The following is a 19387-nucleotide window of genomic DNA, read 5'->3' on the forward strand; positions in this document are numbered from 1 at the left end:
TCGCTCTTCCACTGTCCCGTGTGTGTCCTTGACATTGAGCCTCAGAGGGAATACAATACATTAGAGCAGTGGACCTTTTCTGAGCCGAGATCACTTTCTGAGTCAAAATGAAGGCTGAGACACCCCAGATAAAACATTTTTTAAACCTATGCAACATTAACCTATTAAAAACAGCTCTGTAGAAATGAAGTTTGCATTATGCTATATTCACAATTCATTATGCAATGCCTGAATTGCCCTGCCAATGATGTTCTTCTCAGACATTACATTTCACACTGGTAATAGATAATAATTTGTTGTATTACTTGTGAGGCACAGCTGAGTGAGCATACATTGAAATAATGTGTTTGCTTTATGTTACTGGACTGCTTGTGCCTGCCTCTGATGGTCAGTCTCAGCAGGGGGAGTGCATCAGCGGGTCCGCCTCTCACCATCAGACTATCCCTCAGCCCTCCCTGCTTCGCTAAGACCAAAAAGGGGATGGCGAAACTCACGCTAATGGCAAAACTCGAGTCCCACCGCATTAGTTCTGCCTCATGTACAAATTCATGTTGTTGCTCTTATGACCAGAGTAGGTGAAATATTCCTTGATATAAAAGAAGACAGAAAGAAGTAGGAATGTAAGGCTATATTGTTGTTGTTTTTTATAGAAATGTTTTGCGATTGACTAGGAATGCCTTGGACATCAAGCAGTTTGTTGTCTTGTTGCTAGGTGGCGGAGCGGGTGAAACTGTCTAAAACCAGGTCGGAGTCTTCCTCCACCGAGAGGCCTGTTCTGGGATCAGAGATCAGCAGCATCGGGGTAAGGAGCTACTGGATGCCTATTCATTACTGAAGGCTTTGAGGGGGAAGATGGCTATGTTAAAATAAAGGAAGTAGGATAGTGAGAGGGGTAGACAGAATACGAGAGAGAGCGACAGTAGGTAGGACATTTCCTTGTAGCAGCTGGCCGATGATAACCGCAGCATCAGCAGAAGTGTCAGAGACGGGTATCTATCACCAGTATGGTGTGACAGACCTGGTGTGGCTCATACCCTACTGCTCCCTCCCTCTGCACCCACAAAGCCCTGTTTGCACTAAAGATTGATCTGACAACGTCACCTCGAACAGAGGAACAGGGAGGGGGGGAACCATCAACAGACCCAGCTACAGTGCCATCGGAAAGTATTCAGACCCCTTTACTTTTTCACATTTTGTTACGTTACAGCCTTATTCTAAAATGGAAAAAAGTTCCTCAGCAATCTACACACAATACCCCATAATGACAAAGCGAAAACAGGTTTGTATACATTTTTGCAAATGTATTAAAAACAGAAATACCTTATATACATAAGTATTCAGACCCTTTGCTATGAGACTCGAATTTGAGCTCAGGTGCATCCTTTTTTATTGATTTATTTCACCTTTATTTAACCAGGTAGGCTAGTTGAGAACAAGTTCTCATTTACAACTGTGACAACAACACAATAAACAAGTCAATAACACAGTAGAAAAAAATTGTCTATATACATTGTGTGCAAAGGCATGAGGAGGTAGGCGAATAATTACAATTTTGCAGATTAACACTGGAGTGATAAATGATCAGATGGTCATGTGCAGGTAGAGATACTGGTGTGCAAAAGAGCAGAAAAGGAAATAAATAAAAACAGTATGTGGATGAGGTAGGTAAATTGGGTGGGCTATATACCGATGGACTATGTACAGCTGCAGCGATCGGTTAGCTGCTCAAATAGCAGATGTTTATAGTTGGTGAGGGAGATAAAAGTCTCCAACTTCGGGATGGTAGGGGACGCCATGTGTGACTGACGTGTTCTCCGTTTGCTCCCGTGGTATTCTTAAAGTTTATGTGAGTTCTGCAGCAGAACCGTATTTATTTTCAAATATTAATTTGGTGATCCCTTTCCGTAAAAACCAAGACTACTTTGCTTCCGAATGTCAGCATGTCGACCAAACATAAGGCCAAGAGCATGACTTTGAGAAAACCCGGCCTACAAGACCCGCTCTCATCACCGCCCTCCCCTGAGTCTGAGGGCCCGGGGACGCACACTTTACCCGGGGGCGCGGCTTGGCCTGGCGGCGCTGAAATGAACATTCTCGAGGCCATCAGGCTACTACGCTCTGAGATAGTTGAAATGAAAACACAGGTGGTTGCTACGATTGAGGCCAGAATACAGGAGGTTTCTGATACTTTAAAAGCAGATTTAACCATCCTGCGGAACGAGACTGTGCCGGCAATTACATTACTCAAAACAACAACTGCGTCACACACTACAACGATTGCAGCACTGGAGACCTCCGCTACTAATGTCTCCGATTTAACTACATCCCTGGAGACTGAAGTTAAACGCCTAGCTGCGGATTTGAAAAAGGTGAGGGAGTGCTGTGTGAGTTTAGAGGGACTCTCTCGACGTAATAATCTGAGACTTGTATCAGTCCCAGAGTCCGCTGAAATGCATCGCGCCACGGATTTCGTTTCAGGGCTGCTGAAGGATGTTCTTGCCTTAGATAAAAAGCCCCTGATTGATCGAGCCCACCGGTCGCTGCGCCCAAAGCCCCGGGATGGGGAGAGGCCCCGTGACATAATTCTTCGAGTGCACTTTTTTCATGAGAAGATGGAGATCCTCCGACGAGCCCGCAATACCACTCTGAGCTTTCAAGGACAGAGCTTCTCCATCTACCAGGACTACTCCCCCACTGTTTCCAGGCAGCACGCAGCTTTCGGACAGGCCAAACGAGTACTTCGGGACCATCCAAGTGTGAAGTATGGACTGCGATTCCCGGCCCGTTTAAGGATATCTCATGAGGGTAAAGACCACACATTTGAATCTCCGGATGAGGCTATGGCTCACATTCAGCGTCACATCAAGAAGTCTTGAATATGCTCACAGTGTGGATTGTAAGTACCCCACTTGTGGTACAAATATGTTTAGATATAACAGGCTAGTCTTGTATAGTTGGTGAAACTATTCAGGCTTATTTGATGTGATCTAATGTTTTGATTATCTACTGTGCGTGCCTTATCTCGCTCACCTATTTAGTTTGTTTACACATTGTCTCAGTGATTCAAAATAGTTTTGGTTATTTGTTTACTGCATCCGTTTGCATTGACCCAGTAAACAGTAAATGTCTCCTGAGGCTACATGGTTTCTGGAGCCTCACTTTCATTTTAAAAGTTTTGAGCGTCATTTATGCCCAGCAAACGTTCAACGTTGCGCACACGTAGTTTTTTGGTATTGGTTGTAAGCTATCTCAGCTTCAACTAGACTACTATTATAATTACTATTATTTTTGATTGTCTAACTACGATTTCCTTACTTCAAATTAGATTTTTGGCTGAGAGCCTTTATACATTTTATTTATTTTCTCTCTCAATGCCTGTTATAAGACGGGTGAATACAATTATATACATCTACAAGTGGTGCTTTTGTCACTCCGTTTACACAAGGGATTCGCCTTTTTTTTATTTGAAAAAATACATACAAATCTTTCTTTTTGCTGCTTGATCCACTAACAAAACACGACTTTAAAGAGCGGGACTGTGGGTTTAGGTTTAAGACCGCACTCTCACAGACATACTGTGCGAAGAGAACATGTTCTATTTAGGCTTGTACCTCGTTTGGGGAGGTATTGTCTGGGATGGGGGGAGGGGGTGCGGGGGCAGGTTGAATTGTTCAGTTCTAATGTTGTCATTCTGTCTTTTTAGTTTTTTTTTTAGTTTTTTTTTCTGTACTTTTTCCAAACATTTACCACCGTACATTATTACTCTGGGACAAGTTATTCTATGGGTTTTGGGCGCTCATTGCTTTTCCATTCTATGCTCTGATGACAGGGTTGAATAACGGGAATGCCCAGAGGGGCCGAAATAATACGATCAAGTACATTTCTTGGAATACGAAAGGGGTTAACAACCCGGTGAAGCGTAATAGGGTGTTGACGCACTTAAAGGGTTTGAATGCAAATATTGCATTTCTACAAGAGACTCACTTGAGGACTGGTGAGCATTTTAGGATGCGTAAGGACTGGGTTGGTCAGGTGTTCCACTCAAACTTTCATAGTAAATCAAGAGGTGCTGCTATTCTGGTTGATAAAGCTACTCCCTTTGTAGCTTTTGAGGTTATTGCTGATCCTAAGGGACGATACGTCATAGTAACTGGTGAACTGTTTTCTACCCCTCTTGTTTTGGCTAGTGTTTATGCTCCCAATTGGGATGACACAAGTTTCATTTCTTCCTTTCTGTCTGCTATTCCCAATTTAGATTCTCATTTGTTGATTTTAGGGGGGATTTCAACTGTAAAATGTCCCCAGTTCTGGACAAGTCCTCACAAATAAATACAGGCCCATCTAAATGTGCCCTACTTATTCAATCCTTTCTTCAGAAATATGCTATGTTTGAGGCCTGGCGTTTCCTACATCCTACAGATAGACAGTATTCCTTTTATTCTCATGTTCATAAAACATACTCCCGGATTGATTACTTCTTTTTGGACAAAAAACTTCTGCCTAACCTTCGGCAGTGTACTTAAGAGAGTATTGTTATCTCTGACCATTCACCATTAGTGCTTGAACTAGAGTTTCCCCAGCAACCCCCTAGGTGTTATCAATGGCGTCTTTACTCTCAGATAAGGAGTTTGTCAATTTCATTTCTTCTGAAATTGCCTTATTCCTAGAAACTAATTCAACACCAGGTATGTCCTGCTCTACCATATGGGAGTCTCTAAAAGCATACCTACGTGGCCAAATTATTTCTTATACAGCCAACCAAAACAGAGTCCCAGCGACTTCGGGACCTGAGCGAGTCCATAGCCACATTGGATGAGAAGTATGCTACGGATCCTTCCTCTGATCTGCATAAAGAGCGCCAACTACTCCAATCTGAATTTGATGAGCTTTCTACCAGGCAAGCTGAACAGTTACTCTTGTGAGCTCGATACAAAGTCTATGAACAAGGCGACAAGGCCAGTAAACTCCTTGCACATCAGATCCGTAAATCTGAGGCCTCACGGCTAATCCCACAAATAAGGACCCCGTCTGGTGCCACCACAGTTATACATAAAGAGATCAATGATCAATTTAAACAATTTTACTCTGCGCTATACACCTCTGAATCCCCTCAAGACCCTTTGCTGATTGACTCCTTCTTTAATGGCTTGAATATGCCTTCAATTGATACAGACTCCCATGACTGTCTAGAAGAAGAATTTACGCTTGAGGAGATTGTAACAGCAGTGTCCGCAATGAAAAGTGGTAAATCACCGGGTCCGGACGGTTTTCCAACCGAATTTTACAGGATGTTTTCTGGTCTGCTTTACCCATTCTTGTCCCGACTATTTGCAGAGTGCCTCAATACTTCAAAGCTGCTGCCTAGTCTTTATCAGGCTTCAATTTCATTACTACTAAAGAAAAACAAAGATCCCCTGGAATGTGGATCCTATCGCCCAATCTCGCTTTTAAACTGTGATTACAAAATCCTAGCTAAGCTTTTAGCCATCCGTATGGAAGGCTTGCTGCACCAAGTAATACACTCTGACCAGACTGGCTTTGTGAGAAATAGGCATTTATTTTTCAATATTAGGCGCCTTATGAATATACTGTACTCCCCAGCGTCGGAGGACCCGGAGGTGGTGGTCTCACTTGATGCCGAAAAAGCGTTTGACCGCGTTGAGTGGGATTACCTAACAGCTGCCCTTTATAGATTTGGCTTTGGCCCCAAATTCATTGCGTGGATAAAGATTCTTTATTTTTCCCCCATGGCTTCGGTACGGACTAATAACTTGTCCTCTGACTATTTTCCCTTGCACCGCGGATCCAGACAGGGTTGCCCACTCTCCCCCTTGTTGTTTGCTTTGGCAATCGAGCCTCTCGCCATTGCACTACGCTCTAATGATGCCATTCAAGGCATAATCAGGGCGGGCTGGGAGCAGAAAGTCTCGCTATATGCTGACGACCTCCTTTTGTTTATCTCCAATCCCGATACCTCATTGCCACGTGCCCTATCTGTTCTTAAAAAGTTTGGATCAATCTCAGGGTACAAGCTGAATCTAGGCAAGAGTGAGCTTTTTCCGGTAAACAAGGCTGCTTTAAAGTGCTCTTTCACAAGTTCTCAGTTTAGGATTGTCCGGGATCAATTCACTTACTTGGGAGTAAAAGTGACAAGGAAATATTCAAATTTGTTTCAGGAAAACTTTGTTGCTCTAGCAGACAGATTGAAACAATCTTTTACTTTTTGGAATTCGCTACCCCTTTCTCTTATCGGAAGGGTTAATGTCATTAAAATGAATGTGTTGCCCAAGTTTCTATATTTATTTCAATGTTTACCCATTTTTATTCCAAAATCTTTTTTTATTTCACTGGATCAAACATTCATGCATTTTATTTGGCATGGCAAGGTACCACGGATTGGTAGAAAACATTTACAGAAGCCTAGGTCATTGGGGGGTTTAGCTCTACCAAATTTTCAGACATACTACTGGGCTGCAAATTTTAGAGCCGTTCTGTACTGGCTGCAGACTGATCCTACTGGCCCTAGACCACTCTGGGTCCAGATGGAGTCTGAATCGTGTAAACCTGCAGCACTTTCCTCTGTGCTGTGCTCGTCTCTCCCAGTGTCCCTAGGCAAAAGGTGTGCCAACCCAATTGTAAAGCAGTCTCTTAAAATTTGGAATCAGTTCCGTTTAGCCTTTAACCTCCGAGGCTTTTCTCTATCAGGCCCAATCAATCAGAACATTTTATTTCCTCCATCTTTGAATGATGGGGCTTTTGGCTTTTGGCATTTGGCACTCACTAGGCCTTTCCTCGCTAGCCCAATTATTCTTTGATGGTACATTTGCCTCTTTTTCTCAGCTGCAGGAAAAGTTCAATCTCCCCCAATCCCACTTTTTCCGCTATCTCCAGACTAGAAACTTTGTCAGGGCTAATACACCTGGATTTCCCAATAGGCCTGCGAATACAGCTATAGAGAGCATCTTGGAGCTGAACAAGCTTCCTAGGGGCGCAATTTCAGATGTATATGCAATCATTCATGACTTCATGACTTAAGGCCCTTCTTTGGTGCCTTTAAAGACTCGATGGGAAAAGGATTTGGGGGAGGAACTTGGGGAAGACGCCTGGGAATCTGTGCTGCACAGGGTGCACTCCTCTTTTAGCACTAGACACAGCCTCATTCAATTCAAGGTGGTTCACCGTATCCACTGGTCGGGGGCCAAACTTGGAAGAATATTCTCTGATTTTGATCCTACCTGTGTCAGATGTAAGGTGGAACCAGCCACACTGTTGCATATGTTTTGGGGCTGTCATAAACTGTCAGGTTTCTGGGAATTAATATTTAAATGTTTCTCTGATATATATGACACTGTTATAGATCCGTCTCCCCTTACAGCCCTTTTTGGAGTACTGCCCATGGGTACCCCCCTATCAAGAATCCAGTCGGACACTGTTGCTTATACAACTCTTTTAGCTAGACGGCTAATACTACAGAACTGGAAGATGGCAGCTCCCCCATCTTATAAATATTGGGTGAGGGATGTGTTGTGCTCTCTGAAACTAGAAAAAATTAAATTCAATTCACGTGGGAACCCCAAACTGTTTGATGAGGCTTGGTCTCCATTCCGGTCTTACTTTAAACAGTCCATCCTCTGATGGCATTCCAATTAATACTAAAATAAGTCTGTGACTTAAGGGTTGGGGGAGTCTCTCTCTGTGTTTTTGCTGGGGGGGGGATTAAGATCCATGTGCTTATTGATTGTGGTCCGGAGATGCCTTGTTCATCTTGCCCAGGCAGAGACTGAACTGTGAGCTTGTTTTTCCCAGTTATTTTTACATTTTGTTCACGCCTACATGAATAATCATTTTATTTTTTTTATTTTAAAGCATTGTAAACTTTTTTTTTGTCCAGTGGATGGTCGGTCTGTGGCCATGACTCTCTGTTGAGTGGTTGCATTTCTCCACCCTGATCCCTTGACTGTTTACAGGAACAATGGTGAGATGTTTGCCCTGTCCCTGTACTATAGATTGCCCTTTAACCTCTGTAGCCTTCTGCCCGGTGTGTTTAACTTGTCTAAAGTATGGTATATTTAAAGCTATTTTTTTATTTGTATTTTTATTTGTATTTTTATTTATTTTTTCTAGTTGAGTATATTATTTATATTGCTTTGTCTTGTCTGTATGTGTGTATGTTCAAAACTTAATAAACAGAGTTAAAAATAAAAAAAAGTCTCCAACTTCAGCGATTTTTGCAATTCGTTCCAGTCACAGGCAGCAGAGAACTGGAAGGAAAGGCGGCCAAATGAGGTGTTGGCTTTAGGGATGATCAGTGAGATACACCTGCTGGAGCGCGTGCTACGGGTGGGTGTTGCCATCGTGACCAGTGAACTGAGATAAGGCGGAGCTTTACCTAGCATGGACTTGTAGATGACCTGGAGCCAGTGGGTCTGGCGACGAATATGTAGCGAGGGCCAGCCGACTAGAGCATACAGGTCGCAGTGGTGGGTGGTATAAGGTGCTTTAGTAACAAAACGGATGGCACTGTGATAAACTGCATCCAGTTTGCTGAGTAGAGTATTGGAAGCTATTTTGTAGATGACATCGCCGAAGTCGAGGATCGGTAGGATAGTCAGTTTTACTAGGGTAAGTTTGGCGTCGTGAGTGGAGGCTTTGTTGTGGAATAGAAAGCCGACTCTAGATTTGATTTTAGATTGGAGATGTTTGATATGAGTCTGGAAGGAGAGTTTACAGTCTAGCCAGACACCTAGGTCCTTATAGATGTCCACATATTCTAGGTCGGAACCATCCAGGGTGGTGATGCTAGTCGGGCGTGTGGGTGCAGGCAGCTAACGGTTGAAAAGCATGCATTTGGTTTTACTAGCGTTTAAGAGCAGTTTTTACAACTTGATTGGAGTCCAACTGTGTTAAATTCAATTGATTATACACGATTTGGAAAGGCACACATCTGTTTATATAAGATCCCACAGTTGACAGTGCATGTCGGATCAAAAACCAATTGAGATTGAAGGAATTGTCAGTAGAACTCCGAGACTGGATTGTTTTGAGGCATGGATCTGGGGAAGGGTACCAAAACATTTCTCCAGCATTGAAGGTCCCCAAGAACACAGTGGCTTCCTTCATTCTTAAATGGAAGAAGTTTGGAACCACCAAGACTCTTCCTAGAGCTGGCATCCCAGGCAAACTGAGCAATCCTGGGAAAAGGGCCACCAAGAACCCAGCTCTAGAGTTCGTCTGTGGAGATGTGAGAACCTTCCAGAAGGACAACCATGTCTGCAGCACTCCACCAGTCAGGCCTTTATGGTAGAGTGGCCAGACGGAAGCCACTCCTCGGTAAATGGAACATGACAGCCTGCTTGGAGTTTGCCAAAAGGCACCTAAAGACTCTCAAATCATGAGGAACAAGATTCTCTGGTCTGATGAAACCAAGATTGAACTCTTTGGCCTGAATGCCAAACGTCACATCTGGAGGAAACCTGTACCATCCCTATGATGAAGCATGGTGGTGGCAGCATCATGCTGTGAGGATGTTTCTCAGCATCAGGGCCTGGGAGACTAGTCAGGATCGAGGCAAAGATGAACGGAGAAAAGTACAGAGAGATCCTTATTGAAAACCTGCTACAGGGTGCTTACGACCTCAGACTGGGGTGAAGGTTTACCGTCCAACAGGACAACGACCCTAAGCTCACAGCCAAGACAACGCAGGAGTGTCTTTGGGATAAGTCTCTGAATGTCTTTGAGTGGCACAGCCAGAGCCCAGACTTGAACCCGATCGAACATCTCTGGAAAGACCTGAAATAGCTGTGCAACAACGCTTCCCATCCAACCGGACAGAGCTTGAGATGATCTGCAGAGAAGAATGGGAGAAACTTCCCAAATACAGGTGTTCCAAGCTTGTATCATCATTCCCAAGAAGACTCAACGTTGTAATTTCTGCCAAAGGTGCTTAAACAAAGTACTGAGTAAAGGGTCTGAATACTTATGTAAATGTGATATTTCAGTTTATTTTTAATAATTTAGCTAAAACATCTAAACCTGTTTTTGCTTTGTCATTATGGGGTATAATGTATAGATTGGTTAGTAAAAAAGCAATTGAGTCAATTTTAGAATAAGGCTGTAACATAACAAAATATATAACAAGTCAAGGGGTCTTAATACTTTCCAAAGGCACTGTACAGTACAGTCGTGGCCAAAAGTTTTGAGAATGACACAAATATACATTTACACAAAGTCTGCTGCCTCAGTTTGTGTGATGGCAATTTGCATATACTCCAGAATGTTATGAAGAGTGATCAGATGAATTGCAATTCAATGCAAAGTCCCTCTTTGCCATGCAAATTAACTGAATCCCCCCCAAAAAACATTTCCACTGCATTTCAGCCCTGCCACAAAAGGACCAGCTGACATCATGTCAGTGATTCTCTCGTTAACCCAGGTGTGAGTGTTGATGAGGACAAGGCCGGAGATCACTCTGTCATGCTGATTGAGTTCGAATAACAGACTGGAAGCTTCAAAAGGAGGGTGGTGCTTGGAATCATTGTTTTTCCTCTGTCAACAATGGTTACCTGCAAGGAAACATGTGCCGTCAAGGATATTGCTCCCAGTAAGATTGCACCTAAATCAACCATTTATCGGATCATCAAGAACTTCAAGGAGAGCAGTTCAATTGTTGTGAAGAAGGCTTCAGGGCGCCCAAGAAAGTCTAGCAAGCGCCAGGACCGTCTCCTAAAGTTGATTCAGCTGCGGGATCGGGGCACCACCAGTACAGAGCTTGCTCAGGAATGGCAGCAGGCAGGTGTGAGTGCATCTGCACGAACAGTGAGGCGAAGACTTTTGGAGGATGGCCTGTTGTCAAGAAGGGCAGCAAAGAAGCCACTTCTCTCCAGGAAAAACATCAGGGATAGACTGATAATCTGCAAAAGGTACAGGGATTGGACTGCTGAGCACTGGGGTAAAGTCATTTTCTCTGATGAATCCCCTTTCCCGATTTGTTTGGGGCATCCGGAAAAAAGCTTTTCCGGAGAAGACAAGGTGAGCGCTACCATCAGTTCTGTGTCATGCCAAAAGTAAAGCATCCTGAGACCATTCATGTGTGGGGTTGCTTCTCAGCCAAGGGAGTGGGCTCACTCACAATTTTGCCTAAGAACACAGCCATGAATAAAGAATGGTACCAATACATCCTCCGAGAGCAACTTCTCCCAACCATCCAGGTTGGTGCCGAACAATGCCTTTTCCAGCACCTTGCCATAAGGCAAAAGTGATAACTAAGTGGCTCGGGGAACAAAACATCGATATTTTGGGTCCATGGCCAGGAAACACCCCAGACCTTAATCCCATTGAGAACTTGTGGTCAATCCTCAAGAGGCGGGTGGACAAACAAAAACCCACAAATTCTGACAAACTCCATGCATTGATTATGCAAGAATTGGCTGCCATCAGCCAGGATGTGGCCCAGAAGTTAATTGACAGCATGCCAGGGCGGATAGCAGAGGTCTTGAAAATGAAGGGTCAACACTGCAAATATTGACACTTTGCATCAACTTCATGTAATTGTCAATAAAAGCCTTTGACACTTATGAAATGCATGTAATTATACTTCAGTATTCCATAGTATCATCTGACAAAAATATCTAAAGACACTGAAGCAGCAAACTTTGTGGAAATTAATATTTGTGTCATTCTCAAAACTTTTGGCCACAACTGTACATCGTTTTATCTCATGCCCTCTTTTCTCTAGTGCCTCCCTCCCTCTCTCCCTTTCCTTCCCTCTCTTTTAATTTCTCCCTCTCTCTCCTTGGTGTGTGTTCAGGTGTGAGTGACAGGAACCAATCCTAATGATTGGGCTTCTCTTTTCCTTGAAGCTCTGGCCACCAAAATTCTCTTTAGCCGGAACCCATCTGGCCCAAAATAGACTTGAAAGAGAGTGAGAGGGAAGAGCGAGAAAGAGATGCAGACTGTTAGTATTCCTCTGGGACTAGGCTGAGACAGATTATGTAAAGGAGGGAGAGCAAAGTTCAATAGAAAGCCTGTATACAATCTCTTGAAAAATAGTTGAATCTCAATAAAACCAATCTGTATAATTAAAGGTTATAAATACATTCTGTATAAACTCAATGTGGATTAAAAGAGTGGAGGATCACAAAGAAATCCCCTCAGTCTGCCTGACCCTTTAAATTCCAATTGTGCTGTTTTTCCGTTGTGATTTTTGGCTGCACCTTGACTCACATTGGATGAAGAGCTGTCTACTCCCCTCCATAGATGTAAATGTCAGTCTTTCCCCCATGTACCCCTGTTCCTGATCCTCCCAGGTGTCCAGTAATGTGGCGGAGCACTTGGCACACTCCCTCCAGGACTGCTCCAACATCCAGGAGATCTTCCAGACCCTCTACTCCCACGGATCAGCCATCTCTGAGAACAAGATCAGGGAGTTTGAGGTGGAGACGGAGAGACTTAACAGGTGACACTCAAACCACATTGCCTGTCACTTATAGCCCTGATCTGAGTAATGTTATAATAAAGTCATACTGTATCCCACCATTAATGCCAAATGTACACACACCTGTCTATATAAGGTCCCACAGTTGACAGTGCAACCAAGCCATGAGGTTGAAAGAATTGTCCGTAGTGCTCCGAGACGGGATTGTGTCGAGGCACATCTGGGGAAGGGTACAAAAACATTTCTGCAACATTGAAGGTTCCCAAGAACACAGTGGCCTCCATCATTCTTAAATTAAAGAAGTTTGGAACAACCAAGTATCTTCCTAGATATGGCCTCCTGGCCAAACTGAGCAATCAGGGGATAAGGGCCTTGGTCAGGGAGGTGACCAAGAAACCGATGGTCACTCTGACAGAGCTCCAGAGTTCCTCTGTAGAGATGGGAGAACCTTCCAGAATCAAATCATATCGAATTGTATTTGTCACATGCGCCGAATACAACAGGTTTAGACCTTACAGTGAAATGCTTACTTAAAAGACCTTAACCAACAATGCAGTTTTAAGAAAATAACGACAACAAAAAAGTAACAAATAAACGAATAAAAGTAACAAATAATTAAAGAGCAGCGTCAATGTGCGGGGGCACCAGTTAGTCGAGGTAATTGCGGTAATATGTGCATGCCGGGGGGGGGGGGGGCGCGGCGCAATGCAAATAGTCTGGGTAGCCATTTGAGTAGGGCGGCAGGGTAGCCTAGTGGTTAGAGCGTTGGACTAGTAACCGGAAGGTTGCAAGTTCAAATCCCAGAGCTGACAAGGTACAAATATGTCCCTGAACAGGCAGTTAACCCACTGTTCCTAGGCCATCATTGAAAATAAGAATTTGTTCTTAACTGACTTGCCTAGTTAAATAAAGGTAAAATAAATAAAAAATGTACAAGAGTCTAATGGCTTGGGGGTAGAAGCTGTTTAGAAACCTCTTGGACTTGGCGCTCTGGTACCTACTGCTTGCCGTCTGGTAGCAAAGAGAACAGTGGCTGGTGTCTTTGACAATGTGAGTCAAGGTGACAATTGTTTGTGCCTTCCTCTGACACCACCTGGTTTTAGAATAAGGCATAACAAATGTGGAAAAAGTTGATGGTCTGAATAATTTTCAAATGCATTGTATGTAAGTTTATATCGGTAAAATACACAAATTTGCTTTGTATTGATGTAGGATAAAAAAGGCCATGTTTAAAATGTAAACTGTAGTATTAACATCCCCCTGTCCTACACTAGTTTAGAGGTTCACACTAGAGGTACTTATCTATCAGCGAGTCTTCATTATGGGCCCTTTAAGAAAGCCCAAGCCTGTGAATGAACCCGATTCAGGCACATGTTCAATGTTTGTGTTCTAACATGAAACCGGTTTTATTTCCAGCTCTTCTTTTCCTCAAAAAGCTCCCTTCAGAAGTCTGTTCCAAGCGAATGAAGTAGTAACTCTTCAAACAGTGTACTTTAGGATCTTTGGGGGGATTTCAAACTTTGCGAATTATGTTATGACGTTTCCTCATAATCCTGACTATTTGGAAGTGAGATGTGGAGATCTGAGTGTTCTCAGTAGGAGGGCTTAAGTCGTAATCCTTTGTAATTCCTGTGCGTTTTATCACTTCATTCCAGTCAGAGCTTCAGACTTAGTAGACATTTAAAGCAGATGGGTTTGAAATGTTGTGAAACACTGCTTATACAGTTCTGTAGGTCTGTCTCTCAGGCCAAATCGAATGTCAAGATCGCGGTGATTGTTCAGTTTTCAATTTTTTCGAACAAAGAACACATTCGATCACTCTTTTTTTGAGGCTTATCCAAATGGATAAGTACGCTTAAAGGGATAGTTTACCTTGAAATCGAACCATTGTCATACCTCATAAGTGCGCCAATCCAAAATGAAGGGAATAGCTTGGCACCCGGTAACCTGTGACTTAGATTTTGGGGTGTGTCTACTTAAAGGTTGTTATTTTGCCCATGTTTTTATGGGATGTCTAACCACCAGGCTGCGGACACGCCCTCTTTTCTCTTCATTAAGCCCTGAGTGCTTTATTGACAGCCTTTAATTATATGGATAGTTACGTGTCACTAGCTACTCTCATATAATCTACCCATAAAACCAAGGCCATTTGAGTAAGAGAGAGGAGGGTGGCTATAGTTGCACCGTCCGTTTGTCCCCTAACACTCCCTTTACTGCAATAGCTGATGTGTGATGAGCGATCTGGCACAAAATAACTGCCGTGAATCACCCAGGTGGGTGCTTTAAATCGCTGGTGGAGGGGTGAGTTGCAATGTGAAGTGCTTTGAGGTATAACAAGCACTTTATACAGTAAATGTAATCCAATAATGATGACTAATGTGTGTGTTCCAGCCGCATCGAGCACCTGAAGTCTCAGAATGACCTCTTGACCATCACGTTGGAGGAGTGTAAGGGCAACGCAGAGAGGATGAGCATGCTGGTCGGCAAATATGAGTCCAACGCTACCGCCCTACGACTGGCACTGCAGTACAGGTACACAAACACACGGACACACACAGTCTCACGCGCGCACACACAAAGCAAGGCCTAACCTAATGGAGCATGCAAAATACACATTACTCACATTCCCACACTCATGCTTGTGCTCAAGTGCCAAGGTGAAAATCTGAATCCAAATGTCTTCATCCACATCTATGGACAAGCTTAATTTTCTTAGCTAACAAAAACCTTTATCAAGCTGTAACCGTAGTAGCCATACTAATGCTACCTCATTAGAAGCCTCTTCCGGTAATTATAATTAGGCTGCTTTCGCGGCGGTCAGGGCCTCTTTTGTACGTCGCCTTAGGTAGCAGCCATCCGCATCTCATTAGCATTCTCATCCCCATGGCCAATCAAGGGGTCTGTGTGTTTGTGTGCGGGCTCTTCTCTGATAAATTGCCCTGAAGGTGCCCATTCAGCAAAGCTAACGCAAACGAGAATCGAAAGGAAAACGGATCTAATCTGAGTGGTATTTATGATTAGCATAATGCTAATCATTCAACTATGCTTATTCTGTGGTGATGTTATGAGATGCAGAAAAGTTCTGTTTTGAACCCTTTTCTTGCGTGGCAAGATTTAGGGAGACTTTCTGCCAATGGCCGACCTCAAATGGAAAAAGTAGCATTTTTAGCTGTTGATGTTGGGTGAATGTTATGTTGTGGGGGCATGATATGGTAATGTTACGTGTGTTTCTCATGGCATTCTGCCATAGCATGTCTCAGAAAGATGGTACTCATGTTGCCTCATCGGCAAAGCTTAGCTATGATCAGATGCGTAAACTGACAGACACCGAAATAGAAACATTATAGCAATAAAGGATCATTAATTGTCTTGCCCATTACACCGGAGTACACAACACACTGATTAGCCCCCAAATGCATTGTTAATATCACATCAGTTACATTACACACACATTCTCTCAATGTATACATTTCCCCCTGTAGCCCTGATGCCAGCGCTTTGATTGAATTCAACCCCACCGAGTGTGATGTCACCCCATTGGGTCATTTGGGAAGAGATAGACTTTCATTGGAACGAGGGTGGATGGGGGACTGCGATGTGTGTGTGTCTAATATGTGGTGGAAGATTCTTCAAGGCTCGCTCTCTCTCTCTGTGTGTGTGTGTGCACGTGTGTTCGTGAGAGAGTTGGACTCTTTGTGTCATTTTAAAACTATAATCATAAGATAAAACATCAGGGTGTATTCTGGTGGTGATGCTGACAACTTTTTGGTGTTTTTCAGGCAGAAACTTTTTTTGTTCATTCTTGAGAGAGTGACTAACTCATAGTGTTGGAGTGAGCTATTAAAGGGTGTAAAGGTATCCACAGGATTTGTTTTGGTACGGCTGAACTAGCAGTCGTGTGCGTGAGTATGTAAATTGGAAACGTGTGTCTTTAAATCAGGTCTGGCCCTCTAGTGTCAACAGTCTCTCACACTCACACACACGCACACACAAACACCTGACCTACCTCAAGTCCACTCAAAATAAAGAGAGACTAGCTAGGAGGACAAAATAAATACAATAGATGTTCCATGTCTGAATTGAGTGCAGACTTCAGACTTCCTCTGTGGACAAATGAGGAGTTGTCTTTGTAGGCGTAATACTTGGTTAATTACCCAAGCTCTCTCTGTATTTGTTTGGAGTAGAGGTGTTTTTTTTTCCTGATGTGTAATCATTGACTGATTAAAAGATATTGCCTCGCTAAAAGATTTCCACAGGATTGTTTTTCTTCCGTCTCTGAGCCCCAGGCAAACACACACACACACGCAACACACGCTATAATGACTGTAGTTATATAGAAATCAGCACCTCTCAGCCATGGTCCTTTTGAACGCTTGATGAAAGTGCAGCACAGATAAGTGGACGCAAGAGGCCTCTGCATTCCTCCACTAAGAGTGTGTGTATGTGTGTGTGTGAGAGAAAGAGTTGATATGTGTTATCATTCAGTAGTTGAGTAGTGCAAATAGATTTAGCTGACATGTTTGTCTATGGGTTCTTTGTTAATCAGTGATCAGGGGCCTATGAGATACTTTATAAGTGTGTGAGTGTTAACCAAAATAATAATAAGATGTTTTATTGTCACATACACCGGATAGGTGCAGTGAAATGTGTTGTTTTACAGGGTCAGCCATAGTAGTTTGGCGCCACTGGAGCAATTATGGTTAAGTGCTTTGCTCAAGGGCACATCGACAGACGTTTCACCTTGTCGGCTCGTGTTTGTGTTCTTTCTCCCAGTGAACAGTGTATAGAGGCCTATGAGCTGCTGTTGACGCTGGCGGAGAGTGAACAGAGTCTGGTACTGGGCCAGTTCAGAGCTGCCGGAGTGGGCGACGTAGGTGAGTAACACACACACACTCACTCTTCATGCCTACACGGGCTCGTTTGTTCTTTGATCAGTGCAGATTTGTTTCTTCCTACACTCAGAGACCCACAGTTGAACTCCAACCAATCAAAGCAAAGAGGCCACCTCTCAAAAATACTCTTTTAATCTTTTACTCGTTATATATTCTTTTATAAATTGCTCCACTCTCATTTCATTCCTTTACAAACCTCACCTCCATCACTCCTTCTGGTTTCTCTTCACTTCACTTCATCCTCCCATCATAAACTTTAATCAGACTAAGTAAATATAAAGATCCAGTCCATTTAAAAAATTGGAGGCCCCTTACACTTCAGTGTTGTGATGCAAAAATTCTAGCAAAGTGAATAGCGCTTAAAATTAAAAGGTATTGTCAGATAGTATTCATTCTAACCAGACAGGTTTTTTGCATCTGGGAAACCAGGCCTGGTATTCATAGCTGACTTTGAAAAGGTTTTTGATAAAGTACGACAGGAATTTATCTATAAATGCCTCTCACTTTCGGTTATTTGAAAATGAAATAATCTCCAAAATATCTCCATTTTTTGAGCCATAGAAAGTTGGTTGCTATTTCAGTTTAATCTACCAGAAAAGACACAACAAATATTACAGTTAAACTGAAATATACAAATAATTGATATAAAATGTTTTGGGATAAAAAAGGTATCTTTGTAAGTGATATCATAAATAGGACTGGTGGAATTATGTCACATGCAGCTAACATAAATACATGGGAATATATTGGAAATATCAAAATTACAACCAACTAATTGCAGCAAAAGTAAGGAACTTGTCTGTCAACCCTGTATTGAAGACCAAAATTGGAAAAAGAAAATTGTGATGAGTAAAAAAAAGTATACCAGTTTCATTTAAGGACCAAAAAAAATGTACAGCTGTGCCATATAGATTGGGAAATAGTTGGAAGAGATTTTCAATGTACCGCTTTTCTGTGAAGGGAGTAGTACGCAGCGTTGTACGAGATCTTCAGTTTCTTGGCAATTTCTTGCATGAAATAGCCTTAATTTCTCAGAATAAGAATAGACTGACTAGTTTCAGAAGAAAGTTATTTGTTTCTGGTTATTTTGAGCCTGTAATCGAACCCACAAATACTGATGCTCCAGATACTCAACTAGTGTAAAGAAGGCCAGTTTTATTGCTTCTTTAATCAGGACAACAGTTTTCAGCTGTGCTAATATAATTGCAAAAGGGTTTTCTAATGATCAATTAGCCTTTTAAAATGATAAACTTGGATTAGCTAACACAACGTGCCATTGGAACACAGGAGTGATGGTTGCTGATTATGGGCCTCTGTACGCCTATGTATATATTCCATAAAAGTCAGTCGTTTCCAGCTACAATAATCATTTACAACATTAACAATATCTACACTGTATTTCTGATCTACTTTATGTTTTTTAATGGACAAAAAAAATGGCTTTTCTTTCAAAAACAAGGACATTTCTAAGTGACCCCAAACTTTTGAACAGTTATGTGTGTGTATATAGACCCTTTGTATATATATATATATATATATATATATATATATATATACACACACACACACACACACACACACACACACACACACACACACACACACACACACACACACACACACACACACACTGCCTTCGGAAAGTATTCAGACTGCTTGACTTTTTCCATGTTTTGTTACGTTATAGTCTTATTCTAAATTGAATGAAATAGTATTTTCCCTCATCAATCTACACACAAGACCCCATAATGTCAAAGCAAAAATAGGTATTTAGAAATGTTTGCTAATACAAAACAGATATCACATTTGCATAAGTATTCAGACCCTTTACTCAATACTTGAAGCACCTTTGGCATCGATTACAGAGTATTTTTGGGCATGACGCTAGAAGCTTGGCATACCTGTATTTGATGGAATTTCTCCCATTCTTCTCTGCAGATCATCTCAAGCTCTGTCAGGTTGGAGGAGAAGCGTTGCTGCACAGCTATTTTTAGATCTCTCCAGAGATGTTCGATCTGGTTCAAGTCCGGGCTCTGGCTGGTTCCCTCAAGGGCATTCAGAG

At 42.6% G+C, this 19387-nt stretch overlaps 1 protein-coding gene across 2 annotated transcripts in view; it reads left to right on the forward strand.

Annotated features, from left to right (window-relative positions):
* LOC139388696 (colorectal mutant cancer protein-like) overlaps positions 1 to 19387 on the forward strand; it is a 135075-nt gene that overhangs the window by 69944 nt on the left and 45744 nt on the right. For both annotated transcript variants that reach the window (XM_071135546.1, XM_071135545.1), the window contains 4 exons: positions 713 to 802; positions 12306 to 12454; positions 14825 to 14965; positions 17207 to 17307. In XM_071135546.1, coding sequence (XP_070991647.1) covers positions 713 to 802; positions 12306 to 12454; positions 14825 to 14965; positions 17207 to 17307 — 481 coding nt within the window. The remainder of the gene's footprint in view (positions 1 to 712; positions 803 to 12305; positions 12455 to 14824; positions 14966 to 17206; positions 17308 to 19387) is intronic.

Source organism: Oncorhynchus clarkii, chromosome 29 (assembly GCF_045791955.1).
Source record: "Oncorhynchus clarkii lewisi isolate Uvic-CL-2024 chromosome 29, UVic_Ocla_1.0, whole genome shotgun sequence".
Lineage (NCBI taxonomy): Eukaryota > Metazoa > Chordata > Actinopteri > Salmoniformes > Salmonidae > Oncorhynchus > Oncorhynchus clarkii.